This window comes from Spermophilus citellus (assembly GCF_964194105.1).
Source record: "Spermophilus citellus genome assembly, chromosome: 3".
In the NCBI taxonomy this organism is placed as follows: Eukaryota; Metazoa; Chordata; class Mammalia; order Rodentia; family Sciuridae; genus Spermophilus; species Spermophilus citellus.
This window is the reverse complement of record NC_138184.1, coordinates 202,077,116-202,091,780: the sequence shown is the minus strand read 5'-3', so window position 1 is coordinate 202,091,780 and position 14,665 is coordinate 202,077,116. Positions and strand designations below refer to the sequence as shown.

The window sequence follows — 14,665 nt, the reverse complement described above, 5'->3', positions numbered from 1 at the left end:
TCCACAGTCTTTCACACACTTTAATCCCAAAAGGATGTTCCTCTTTCCCCTCATCCTGCTTCTTTCCCCCTAGGGTAAAAATGGTTTCTAGATCATTTTATTAAAAAAAAAAAATTCAATAATCAGGGAAAAAGGATTCTTTTTGTGAGATTCAGAATATATATCAAAGATCTGCAAAGTTATGGAGGAACTTCTTACAATCTTGAGTTATAACAGAGTCCCAACTCACAAAAACCCTTAAAGCTCTTCTGTGGAAGTAACCTATTCGAATCATACAATAAAGTGAATGGTACCTCAGAAAGTCATAACACAGCTGTATAGCTCAGCTAGATTATGTCTAGAAAACAAATTGGAAAAAAACTAACAAATCATAAGACCTGGCTATATGTCTGCAACAAATAATCTTTACTAAAACAGGTGAATCAGACACCTAATTTCCACAGGGGAACAACGACAAAAAACTGAATAAACTTTAAAAACCAAAAGCAGACACAGAGAGGTACTCTTTATCTCACTAACAATTGGTTTCAACTTCTTTTTGATTGAAGCAAGCATTATCTTTTTAATTATGATGCCTGAATCTTAGGCATAGTTTATAGTTTCTGTAATTTCTGACCACTTTTGCTTGTTAAAAGGATATACCCTGAGAAATTGGATCATCAATTTTTAATCACTTTTACTGTCTATACATTATTTAATATTTTAAATGGTGCCAATGTCTATACATTATTTAATATTTTAAATGGTGTCTCAATCTTTCAAGGTTAGTATGTCTACACATTAGTTTCACTCTTAGAAAAGGGACTTATTTCTATGGCCAAATGGAAAGAAAATCCCTGCTATCTGGTAACTTCCAGAATTTCCCATAATCCATGAATGTTAACTTTTACTTAGTTATAAGATAGAGGTTTATAATTTCTTTTGTACTGGAGTAGAAACATAAAAACAGTAGTTCAATGATACTTACCTAGAAAACTAAACTTTCAGCAAATGTAATTTGTAATTGATTATAGTTTTTATTTTTAAATATTTATTTTTTTTAGTTGTCATTGGACACAATACCTCTATTTTATTTATTTATTTTTATTTGGTGCTGAGGATTGAACCCAGTGCCTTGCATGTGCAAGGCAAAGCATTCTACCGCTGAGCCACAACCCTAGCCCATAGTTTTTTTATTTTTAATTGATTAAAAAAAAATGACGGCAATTCCAACATGGCGGCGGGCGCAGAGAGATCAAGTCCCTGACCTCTTCAGCTGTGCAGACATAGGGAGTCGTAAACAACCTAAATCTGTTTGCTCAGGATCACTAGGCAATGCTGAGCTGACGTGGATCTGGGGCGATCAGTCTGGGCCTCTCAGAACACACACTGAGCCCGGATCGGCTGAATTCAAGCTCCCGTTCGCCTGCTTCCCGCAGACAAACAGCTGTGACTCAGCACTAATCCATCCGGCTGAAACAACTGGTCAGCCCTTCTGATCCTACGGAGGTAAATGCCAACCGAGCCTTCATAGGTAGTGGCCACAGGTTTGAAACGGGGCTTGGGAGAGACAGTAAGGACCCACCCGTTGCATTGGTCACCCGGCAAAGGGAAACGAACTGTCGCCATTTGCAAGAGATACCACCATGGCAGAGAACTGATGTCATCAGACTGTGGCGGAGGAGATAACCTCATTGAAACCTGCGGCTACAGGTGTGTAATTCCCTAGCCTTCCCTCTCCACACATCGGGGAAACCTTAAGGGCCCCTCAAAGCTCTCTTGTAAGAGCCCCTCCCAGCTCTCCCGTGAGCACGATAGCCAGCCCGAGGGAATCAGAGGTGGTGCGGGACCCGCGGCGCCGAACTACCGCTCCCACCAGTGCTGACAGCTGAGATCTCTTGCACCAGCTACTGGGGCGTGGCTACCGGAGGGCAAGTAAAATTCGCTGAGGATTCTCAGCCCCAAGCTCTACAAACTTAGGGTCTGAGGGAATGGCAAACTGGAAGAGTGTGCCCAGTCGTTCATGAAAACAGGGCTCCCGGGAGCAGCAGACCTGGCGTGTAGCCAGTATTGTGGTGAGCGGCACCCGTGAGAGGGGCCTGGCTAGAGGAAAAGTGGGAAGTGACTAGACTCAAGAGGAGGCCCTAGGCACTCAGGATTGGAGACTCGCCCAGTCTGGGAGGAGCTGCTGCACAGTGATTGGTTCCCGCTTACTGACAGGAGAAACTTGGCCTGGTGGGCACAGCGCCACCTACTGGAAGAGAAGTTAATCAAACTCTAAGACTGCATTTATTAGTTTTTGTTTTTTTTTTTCTTTTTTTCTTTTCTCTTTTTTTTGATTTGGGTTTTTCTTTCATTTTCATTTTTCTTTCTTGTTGTTTTTTAAAATTTTTTTTACACTTTTTTAAAAAATTTTTTTCTTCTAATTTTAATTTTATTTTTTTTATTATTTTTTAAATTTTTTTTTCTTTTTTTATTTCCTATTTTTTTTCTTCTTTTGTCTTTTTATTTCTTTTCAATTACCTTATCCCCCCTTCCTTGAATTCTACCTGCTTACTCTCATTCTCTTTAGTGACTTCTTCCCTTCCCTTCTAATACCTTTCCTCCCAAGCATCTAATAAATTTGTAGGAGTAAACAGTAACTCATCAGTCAAACAGAACAAGAAGTAACATGAGCAGCTTCAAAAAGCAAGGAAGAAAAGGAGTACAAACAATGCAGGACAGCCTAAATATTCAGGAGGACCTAGAGTCATCAGAAAAATGGTCATATAAAGAACTCAAGGAACACCTTAGACAGATGGAATGGAACCTTAAAGAGGATACGAGACACCAAATTCAAGCAGCGAAAGAACACATTGAGAATGAATTACATAAACAGATAAAAGAAGAAGTTAAGCATCTTTATCAGGAGATAGAGATTATAAAAAATAATCAAACAATAATTCTAGAAATGAAGGAAACGATAAACCAAATTAAAAACTCAATTGAGAGTATCACTAACAGAGTGGAGCAAGTAGAAGCCAGAACGTCAGATAATGAAGACAAAATATATCATCTTGAAAAGAGTCTAGCCAACTCAGAAAGGCTGGTAAAAAATCACGAGAAAAACATCCAAGAGTTATGGGATAACATAAAAAAACCAAACTTACGAGTCATTGGGATAGAAGAAGGTACAGAGATTCAAACCAAGGGAATGAGTAACCGGCTGAATGAAATAATTACAGAAAACTTTCCAGAAATAAAAAAGGAAACAGATATAAAAACTGAAGATGCATACAGGACACCGAGCACACAAAATCACAGTAGACCAATGCCAAGACACATTGTTATGAAGATATCCAATATACAGAACAAAGAGAAAATATTAAAAGCTACAAGAGAAAGGAGACAGATTACATTCAGGGGTAAACCAATAAGGTGAACAACGGATTTTTCATCACAGACACTGAAAGCAAGAAGGTCATGGAACAATGTATTTCAAACACTGAAAGACAATGGATGCCAACCAAGAATTCTGTATCCAGCAAAATTAAGCTTCAGGTATGACAACGAAATAAAAATCTTTCATGATAAACAAAAGTTAAAAGAATTTGCAGCCAGAAAACCAGCATTGCAAAGCATTTTGAGCAAAGTACTACATGAGGAAGAAATGAAAAACAATAACCAAAACCATCAGTGGGAAGTGCCTCGGTAAAGACAGAGGGCGAGCGGAAGGATAATCATGGAGAAACAAACTAAATTTTTTAAAAAAAGGATAAATAATCAAACATGGATGGAAGTACAAACCATATATCAATAGTAACTCTGAATGTTAATGGCTTAAACTCTCCAATAAAGCGACATAGGCTAGTATCATGGATTAAAAAAACAAATCCAACAATATGCTGCCTCCAGGAGACACATCTGATTGGAAAAGACATACACAGGCTGAAGGTGAAAGGATGGGAAAAAATATACCATGCACACGGTCCTCGTAAGCAAGCAGGGGTGGCCATTCTCATATCGAATAAAATCAACTTCAAGACTAAGTTAATCAAAAGGGATAAAGAAGGACATTATATACTGTTAAAAGGAACCATTCACCAACAAGACATAACAATTATCAATATTTATGCACCAAATAATGGTGCTGCGACATTCATAAAACAAATTCTCCTCAAGTTCGAGAATCAAATAGACCACAACACAATAATTATGGGTGACTTCAACACACCTCTCTCACCATTGGACAGATCCTCCAAACAAAAGTTGAATAAAGAAACTATAGAACTCAATATCACAATCAATAACCTAGACTTAACTGATATATATAGAATATATCAACCATCATCAAATGGATATACTTTTTTCTCAGCAGCACATGGATCCTTTTCAAAAATAGACCATATATTATGCCATAGGGCAACCCTCAGTAAATATAAAGGGGTGGAGATAATACCTTGCATTTTATCTGATCATAATGGAATGAAACTGGAAATCAATGATAAAAGAAGGAAGGAAAAATCCTACATCACATGGAAAATGAACAATATGTTACTGAATGATCAATGGGTTACAGAAGACATAAAGGAGGAAATAAAAAAATTCTTAGAGATAAATGAAAATACAGACACAACATATTGGAATCTATGGGACACAATGAAAGCAGTTTTAAGAGGAAAATTCATCGCCTGGTGGTCATTCCTCAAAAAAAGAAAAAACCAACAAATAAATGAGCTCACACTTCATCTCAAAGTCCTAGAAAAGGAAGAGCAAAACAACAGCAAATGTAGCAGAAGGCAAGAAATAATTAAAATCAGAGCGGAAATCAATGAAATTGAAACAAAAGAAACTATTGAAAAAATTAACAAAACTAAAAGTTGGTTCTTTGAAAAAATAAATAAGATCGACAGACCTTTAGCCATGCTAACGAAGAGAAGAAGAGAGAGAACTCAAATTACTAACATACGGGATGAAAATGGCAATATCACAACAGATGCTACAGAAATACAGAAGACAATTAGAAATTATTTTGAAAACCTATATTCCAATAAAATAGAAGATAGTGAAGACATCGATAAATTTCTTAAGTCATATGATTTGCCCAGACTGAGTCAGGAGGATACACACAATTTGAACAGACCAATATCAATGGATGAAATTGAAGAAGCCATCAAAAGACTACCAACCAAGAAAAGCCCAGGACTGCATGGGTGTACAGCGGAGTTTTACAAAACCTTTAAAGAAGAATTAATACCAATTCTTTTCAAGTTATTTCAGGAAATAGAAAAAGAGGGAGCTCTTCCAAATTCATTCTATGAGGCCAACATCACCCTGATTCCGAAACCAGACAAAGACACCTCAAAGAAAGAAAACTACAGACCAATATCTCTAATGAACCTAGATGCAAAAATCCTCAATAAAATTCTGGCGAATCGAATACAAAAACACATCAAAAAAATTGTGCACCATGATCAAGTAGGATTCATCCCTGGGATGCAAGGATGGTTCAATATACAGAAATCAATAAATGTTATTCACCACATCAATAGACTTAAAGATAAGAACCATATGATCATCTCGATAGACGCAGAGAAAGCATTCGACAAAGTACAGCATCCCTTTATGTTCAAAACATTAGAAAAACTAGGGATAACAGCAATTTACCTTGACATTGTAAAAGCTATCTATGCTAAGCCTCAGGCTAGCATCATTCTGAATGGACAAAAGTTAAAGGCATTCCCTCTAAAATCTGGAACAAGACAGGGATGCCCTCTATCACCACTTCTATTCAATATAGTTCTCGAAACACTGGCCAGAGCAATTAGACAGACGAAAGAAATTAAAGGCATAAAAATAGGAAAAGAAGAACTTAAACTATCACTATTTGCAGATGACATGATTCTATACCTAGAAGACCCAAAAGGGTCTACAAAGAAACTACTAGAACTAATAAATGAATTCAGCAAAGTGGCAGGATATAAAATCAACACGCATAAATCAAAGGCATTTCTGTATATCAGCAACAAAACTTCTGAAACGGAAATGAGGAAAAACACTCCATTCACAATATCCTCATAAAAAATAAAATACTTGGGAATCAACCTAACAAAAGAGGTGAAAGATTTATACAATGAAAACTACAGAACCCTAAAGAGAGAAGTAGAAGAAGATCTTAGAAGATGGAAAAATATACCCTGTTCATGGATAGGCAGAACTAACATCATCAAAATGGCAACATTACCAAAAGTTCTCTATAGGTTTAATGCAATGCCAATCAAAATCCCAACGGCATTTCTTGTAGAAATAGATAAAGCAATCATGAAATTCATATGGAAAAATAAAAGACCCAGAATAGCAAAAGCAATTCTAAACAGGAAGTGTGAATCAGGCAATATAGCGATACCAGATTTCAAACTATATTACAGAGCAATAGTGACAAAAGCAGCATGGTACTGGTACCAAAACAAGCGGGTGGACCAATGGTATAGAATAGAGGACACAGAGACTAATCCACAAAGTTACAACTATCTTATATTTGATAAAGGGGCTAAAAGCATGCAATGAAGGAAGGATAGCATCTTCAACAAATGGTGTTGGGAAAACTGGAAATCCATATGCAACAAAATGAAACTGAATCCCTTTCTCTCTCCATGCACAAAAGTTAACTCAAAATGGACCAAGGAGCTTGATATCAAATCAGAGACTCTGCGTCTGATAGAAGAAAAAGTTGGCTCCGATCTACATATTGTGGGGTCGGGCTCCAAATTCCTTAATAGGACACCCATAGCACAAGAGTTAATAACAAGAATCAACAAATGGGACTTACTTAAACTAAAAAGTTTTTTCTCAGCAAGAGAAACAATAAGAGAGGTAAATAGGGAGCCTACATCCTGGGAACAAATTTTTACTCCTCACACTTCAGATAGAGCCCTAATATCCAGAGTATACAAAGAACTCAAAAAAATTAGACAATAAGATAACAAATAACCCAATCAACAAATGGGCCAAGGACCTGAACAGACACTTCTCAGAGGAGGACATACAATCAATCAACAAGTACATGAAAAAATGCTCTCCATCTCTAGCAGTCAGAGAAATGCAAATCAAAACCACCCTAAGATACCATCTCACTCCAGTAAGATTGGCAGCCACTATGAAGTCAAAGAACAGCAAGTGCTGGCGAGGATGTGGAGAAAAGGGTACACTTGTACATTGCTGGTGGGACTGCAAATTGGTGCGGCCAATTTGGAAAGCAGTTTGGAGATTTTTGAGAAAGATGGGAATGGAACCACCATTTGACCCTGCTATTGCCCTTCTCGGACTATTCCCTGAACACCTTAAAAGAGCATGCTACAGGGATACTGCCACATCGATGTTCATAGCAGCACAATTCACAATAGCTAGACTGTGGAACCAACCCAGATGCCCTTCAATAGATGAATGGATAAAAAAAATGTGGCATTTATACACAATGGAGTATTACTCAGCACTAAAAAATGACAAAATCACAGAATTTGCAGGGAAATGGATGGCACTATAGCAGATTATGCTTAGTGAAGCTAGCCAATCCCTAAAAAACAAATACCAAATGTCTTCTTTGATATAATGAGAGCAACTAAGAACAGAGCAGAGAGGAAGAGCAGGAAGAAAAGATTAACATTAAACAGAGACATGAGATGGGAGGGAAAGGGAGAGAAAAGGGAAATTGCATGGGAATGGAGGGAGACCCTCATTGTTATACAAAATTACATATAAGAGGTTGTGAGGGGAATGGGAAAATAAACAAGGAGAGAAATGAATTACAGTAGATGGGGTAGAGAGAGAAGATGGAAGGGGAGGGGAGGGGGCATAGTAGGGGATAGGAAATGTAGCGGAATACAACAATTACTAATAGGGCATTATGTAAAATTGTGGATGTGTAACCGACGTGATTCTGCAATCTGCATTTGGGGTAAAATTGGGGGTTCATAACCCACTTCAATCTAATGTATGAAATATGATATGTCAAGAGCTTTGTAATGTTGTGAACAACCAATAAAAAAGAACAAAAAAAAAAGAAAGACAAAAAAAAGACAACAGAATGCATTACAGTTCTTATTACACATATATATACCACAATTTTTCATATATCTGTTTGTATATAAAAAATGTTGATACCCAATTCGTGTCTTCATACATGTACTTTGAATAATGATGTCCATCTCATTCCACCATCCTTGCTAATCTCCTGCCCCTCCCTTTCCTTCCCACCTCTCTTCCCTATCTAGAATTCATCTATTCCTCCCATGCTCCCCCTCCCTACCCACTATGAGTCAGCCTCCTTATATCAGAGAAAACATTCAGCATTTGTTTTTTTGGGATTGGCTAACTTTACTTAGCATTATCTTCTCCAACACCATCCTTTTACCTACAAATGCTATTGTTTAATTCTCTTTTATTCCCTGCCCATAGTTTTTAAATCACTACTTCATTTCCTTTTTCTACTGACCAAATCATTAACATTGTGATTTCTTTAAATGCTTTTCAAGGTTTGAGAAAAATTATAGTTGAATTACTTCTTAAAAGGCTTGATATAATTAATAAAAAACTTTCTGTTTTGTAAGTTTTTCAAATGTAAAAAAAAAACAAACTTTGATTTTTGTATATTTTAAAATATATCTTATTTTTACAAGTATTTAAAGAAAACTGAGTTAAGAAAAATAAAGAAAAGTTTCCTACCTCTGATACCCTGGTTTGCTGGAGAAATTGGCTTGGTGGTTTCTACGACATAATCCAATATGCCTTGTGTAATTTCACTGTTGCCTTGAAGTTTAGTTTCCAACAAAACTTTCTTTCTCTTTTTTTTCTGTCCTTCAATGGGAACTTCATGCAATAGAATCTTAAATGAGAAAAATATCAGTAAGAGAAAGTTTAAAATAAAATGTCCCTTACCTAAAATACTGTAATACGCTAACAGCCGTTCTCAGCTCTAGTAATACGTCTAGTAATAAAGTAGAATAGCTTTAGAATAATAATATCAACACCCATCCCTAATCTCAGACCTATTAAATCAGAATGTCTAGGAACTGGAGTTCTGATACTAACAGTTTCAAAAAATTTCCAGGTAATTCATCAATGTAGCCATGATTGAGAAGGAATAAGCAAACGCATTGCTGGAGCAACAGTCTACAGAAAACCCCTGCAGTACCCTTTAACAGGTTTCAGAAAACCTGAAAAGAGCAGTTTAAGTAAAATACTAGAGGAATTAGGTTAGATTAAAAGTAATTCATAGTGCTAGGCATGTGTTGTATAAAAAAGATAACAATTCAGTTAGATATATTTTTGCCTGAATTACAAGTTTACCAATGTATGTAATACAATTCAAGACCACAGAGAAGTCACTTGATTGCCTAGAACTTAAGGGAAAAATATACATTAAATAGTTAAAAATAAACTGGGAAAACGAGAACAATGTTTACACAAACATTTTGAGTGAGTTGACTTTTGTAGTTTTTTCATTTTTGAGAACCATTCTACAAACTGTACTAAATCTAAGTATATAAATTGTAAGAAAAGCTCAAAGGAATAACTTTTACTATACAATAACCTACACACATAAATCAAATATTTAAATGCTCAAAAGGCATGCAGCAGAAAGACAATGATGGATAGAGATCTAGAATAACCAGCTTATCAATAAGGTTTAAAATATATAATAAATAAATAAAACATATTATAAGGTTTTATATGTTAATGATAGTATAGAATGACATTCAGTGTAGAAAATCAAATGTCATTAAATTTTCTCACTTCATATGACTTAGCTCTGTATTCTCGAGAATTGAGACTGGCAGTATTCTTTGGCCGAATAACAGCAACATATGCATCTTCTATGTTTTCTGGATTTCCCATTGCTTTACAAAACAAACAAAAATTCCTTAAAGATTATATGACACAATTGGTGGCAAAGTAAAAAATAGAGTATTATATCCCAACTTGAAAATCTTTTATTTCCAATAATCACTTTGGAAACAATTAAAAAATGTTTACTTGTGTATCTTCGACTTGATAGTACCTAAAAGGCAAACCAGAGATAACTTTGATTGTATCTTTATCACGGAACTATTCAAAATATTAGCTTATAATTTAAGATTTTCCTATAGTCTTTTAAATTCCTTCTGTTAAAGGTAAAAAAATTTCAAAATGAAGATACATATTTTCATAGATCTTAATGACAGTTAAGAATCTGTCTTTTAGGCATAAAAAAGTCATGAGGTTATAAAATATTTTGCAAATAATGACTTGAAACAATGATTCAGATCAATGCACACTCATTTTCCATAAATTATACATGTGAATGAGATGTATGGACACCTCCTTAAAGACTGAAAACCCCCTAAAAGACAATGTATTGTGAAGACATTGTATAATATACATGGCACAATTACACAAACAAGTTTTGCCATTAAGTATCTACAAAGAGAAATCAAGTAACTCTTAGTTTTCCAAAATGAATTTGAAGCAAATCAATTCCTGTCTTGGCCAACCTAGGCTAAGAAATCAGTCAAGTGCTTTATTTGTTAATGCTCATCACTTAGTTTTTTTTTTCTTTTTAATGTTAGCATTCCCAAAAGATTCTTAAAACTGGCTTTCCAGAAATATTCACACTTGACTATTTGAAATATACATTCTTCCTGTGACATGAAATAAGTAAACAAAGGCTTTTTTTAGGGAAATAATATTCCTATATTAATAATCAAGGTAAAGCCTGAAAAGACAGAGAACACATACAAATGGATAGGAAGAAAACAACTGAGCTAACAATAATGAAGATATAACTAGATATGTTATGAAATGTTGAGACTGAGTTTTAATGACGGTTTAAGTGACTATGTACAGGAAACATGTGGCATTTTGTCATATTTCCCACTCAATACCAGAAAATGTTTAGGCAAAAATAACAATATAGTAAGTAATGAGGCCTCAGAAATGAAGTGTTGGGGGTGGTATCATTTTAAAATACACAAGGGCATTTTTGGTTGTGACTATGACTGGAGAAGGGGCGGTAGAGAAGAAACATTTGGTGCCCGTGGGCAGAATAATATGTTAGACTGCTTGCAAACAAACACTAAAGAGACACAGCTCTCTGGGAGAGTGGGAAAGTAATGGAACTGAGATTTTTTAGTTAGGCCAGCTAGATAAAAAGACTTCTGGTGAAGCTAAAAGCACGATGGAGAAAAAGCAAAGAAAGAAAACGAAAAGCCTCAAAAACAGAAGAAAGGGAAAGTGAGTTATGATGACGAGCTCCGACTCGGTTTTCCTACCTGACAACAAACACTCTGCCTTTCACTCCCCCACCTCCGCTACCACCCTTCAAGGAAAACTGCAAGCTTCTTTGCGCAGTTTCCACCTCAAAGGTAGCTTTGGCTTCTCAGTAACTATTCGTAGAAAGAAATTCCTTGCCTGGAGAAACTAGATACGGAGGTGATTCGGTCTCCGAGTTCTTTTCTTTCGCTGGAATCTGGATCTCGCTTCTCGTTTCCGCGAAGGAAACCTAGCGGTCTCACCCGTGCGGGCGGCCCACAGTCTCTGGGGCCGCTACATTCAACGCCCAGGGTGGGACGGTCACCGTAGGGGCGGGGTACCGTCACCGTTTTTTCATCCCTCCTTCCCTTCTCCCAGGCACAGCAGCCCGGCCCCACTTCCTGTAGCAGCAGGACCCTCGGTCGCCACCAGAAGACGCCGGGCGCGTTCTCTCGCGCTCGCCACCCCACACCCCGAGAGCTCGGGTCTCTGGCGTCGGAGAACCTTTTGCGCACCCGCTTTTTATTGTCCCTCCCTTTCCTCGCGCCTGAGCACCGTTCACCCTTGCACTTTCTCCAGAAATTATGGGCTCCCAGATCTTCAAAGGCCCTATCTTTTCATCCTGCCGCTATCCGGGTGAGAAAATCGCTTCCGGGTTCACACCCCTCGCAGCCTCGCGGTTGGTGGCGGAAGAACTTCCGGGTCGGCAGCAGAGGTGCTACCGTTCCTGCCCGCTGCTGGCCCGGGCTACAAGGCTTTCTGGGACTGGTGGCCGGCGGCTCGGAGACCGCGGTGGTGGCGGCGGAAGCGACGGAGCCGGAGGCAGGGGAGGGGAGGAGGGCGGCCGGGGCTACGCGCGCGCGCGCGCAAGGCTCGAGCATGAGCCGGACTTGACCGTGAGGCGGAGGCAAGAGCCACCGCCCCCTCTTCCCCTCCCCCGAGAGAGGCGGCGCGGCGGCCAGAGAGGGATGGGGGGCGCCCGCCCAGTCTGAGCCTCTACCCGGTGCCCTCGGCTCACGCTACGCTTTCTGCGGGCCTCCAGTGCACACCCTGCACCCCGGCAGCCTCCGTTTAGCGGGTGCACCCAGGCGCGCGAGGAAGGGGCGCCTGTCCGGGTGGGTGGGGCGGGGAGGGTACCTCAGGACACCGGCTCGGCGCGAGAGGCAGGGGCGGCCGCGGCGGAGGCAGAATTGCAGACGTGCGGAGTCCAGCCAACCCTTACCCTGAGCCCAAGAAGTAACCGTAAGTCTCAGCCTCTCCGTATGGGTTTGTTTGACGCTGTCTCAACCCATTTTGGGATCCGACTTCAGACCTGCCTAGTTCACGCCCTCTCGTGTTTCTTAGGATCGTGAGTCTCCCCTTCTGGAGCACTGTCCGTCTGTCCCCATCACTGAACAGGCAGCATCCTGTGTCTGCCTTGTGGAGCTCTTCCTCCTGACGAATTTGCAAGCCACCTGGTTTCTGTGACGCGTCCCATCCTCCCCATCTAGATGCATCGCCTTGTCCCTCTGTCCTCAAAGGATTTGTGTCCTCTCTATCAGTACCCCCAGACACAGCCTCCCTAGTCCATCTTTGAAACGTGGAAAACCATGAGTTTTACCAACCTCAGGCTCTGGCTAGTGTCTTGAGGAGCTGATGGATGGTAGGGTCTGCAGGGCTCTGATGGGTGGGGATAGGTGTGGATGGCTTCGGTAAATCTTTAGTTTTGCTGCTTTTGCCACCAAAACAAAAGAATGGGGCGCTTTTGTGTACCCTTACTCCTCTCCTTTCCTAACTATGTGTGTGCACTGTTTTCTGTATGTTGCTGTTTGAGTCGAAGGAAATTGGAGATGGAGATGTTATTAAGCATCTCCTGAGGTGGTTTTGAGAATTAGTCTCTCAAGCTCTATTTACATGGAATGGCTTATTGAACAGTCTTATATTGAAATGAAGACCCATTCCAAAACTGCATTACAACTAAGATCTGAGAAAGAATATGAAAACAAAACCCTGAGGCTCCAAGTAGTATGTTTTGGATAACTTTAGATAATTTTAAGTGTTTTGATTTACATGTAGTTCTTAGTTTGCAAGAGTGAATGTTTGTGCATGATGTGAAAAATCCTTGTATTAAAAGCTTTTTCTTTGTTAATGGAGACATACAGTGGTTAAAATATGATTTTTAAAGATCATGTCAGATTATATTTTATAAGGTATTAATTTCCAAGGAACCGACCTTAACCACTCGCAGATGTTGCACACCTTGGTGCCTACCTTCCTCCCTTTAGTCAAAAAAAGTTAACTATGAATGTCTTTAATGTTTATTTTCAGATTTTTTTACTAGACCTTTTTTCTCATTAAAATTTAATTGCTTTCTTTTTTAAAATTTTTATTGCATTTTTAAAAATTATTTTTTCATTGTAGGTGGACACAGTATCTTTATTTTATTTTTGTGTGGTGCCGAGGATCAAACCCAGTGCCTCACTGGTGCTAGGCGAGTGAGTGCTCTACCACTGAGGCAAAACCACAGCCCCTTGGTTTGCTTTCTTAAGCTGATACTGCAGAACTTTCCAGAAATTAGATAAAAATATAATTTTAATACTGTCCATGATTAGAGAGTAGGTCTCATATGCCTTCATGAATTTACTACTTTTCAAAGCACCATAGAAATAAAATAATAATTTAAGAATAATATTACTCTGTGCCTTGCAGATTAAATGTTATTATTCTCTAAATTAGTAGTCCAGTAGCTTTGGTGATGGGTTTCTTGAAAGACTTTATTTCATTAAGAGAAATAGATGTATTTAATGTTTTTCTCCTCAACCTCTTCTCAGCAGTTGGTTTGGAGCTATTTGACCTGTAACTTACACTTAACAGATTTTAGTTTGAAATAGGCTCAGGAGACGTAGCCTCAGCTATCTCTCTGAAAATGTACATTTACTTGTCATAGAAGCCAAGCACTGTTCAGAGATGAGTGTATTATTAAGGGTGTGGCTTTTGTGTTCTGTAAAAATGATCAGTTTTTAAATAAGAAAAAAATGGGTGTCATAGTGAGCTGATGGGCAATAACTTTGTGAAGTCTTTAATAAACTAATGTCTATTGATTCTTCTTATCCTTGGGATAGGGTGGGAAAGATAGGACCATATTTTCATATTTCACTTGTTTTTCCCTTCATGTCTCTGAGGATTTTCTGTTTACAATACCAAAGAGCTCTAAAATCACGCAGACTCTCCTATGCAAGGACTACCACAGGTAGCTGCTTAGACATGGGAGATAAAGGTTTTGCCACCCTTTTGTATTTTTTTTAATACTTATTTTTTAGTTGTAGTTGGACACAATATCCTTATTTTATTCATTTACTTTTATGTGGTGCTGAGGATCAAACCCAGGGTCTGGCACATGTGAGGCAAGGGCTCTACCCCTGAGCCACAACCCAAGCCCCAC

At 38.6% G+C, this 14,665-nt stretch overlaps 2 protein-coding genes across 7 annotated transcripts in view; one reads left to right on the top strand and one right to left on the bottom strand.

The window, feature by feature from the left end:
* KRIT1 (KRIT1 ankyrin repeat containing) overlaps positions 1-11,968 on the bottom strand; it is a 48,630-nt gene extending 36,662 nt beyond the window's left edge. Inside the window, exons 1-4 of one of the 2 annotated variants that reach the window (XM_081288436.1) lie at positions 11,404-11,968; positions 9,991-10,015; positions 9,751-9,854; positions 8,680-8,839 (exon numbers count right to left, since the gene is read on the bottom strand). In XM_081288436.1, the coding sequence (XP_081144562.1) occupies positions 8,680-8,839; positions 9,751-9,852 (262 nt within the window). In that variant the 5' untranslated portion in view covers positions 9,853-9,854; positions 9,991-10,015; positions 11,404-11,968. The remainder of the gene's footprint in view (positions 1-8,679; positions 8,840-9,750; positions 9,855-9,990; positions 10,016-11,403) is intronic. The other variant, XM_081288438.1, reaches the window with a different exon arrangement.
* Positions 11,969-12,065: 97 nt separating this feature from the next.
* Positions 12,066-14,665, top strand: part of ANKIB1 (ankyrin repeat and IBR domain containing 1) — a 122,840-nt gene continuing 120,240 nt past the window's right edge. For all 5 annotated transcript variants that reach the window (XM_081288434.1, XM_081288433.1, XM_081288432.1 and 2 more), the window contains exon 1: positions 12,066-12,486. The gene's annotated coding sequence lies outside the window, so the exon portion shown is untranslated. The remainder of the gene's footprint in view (positions 12,487-14,665) is intronic.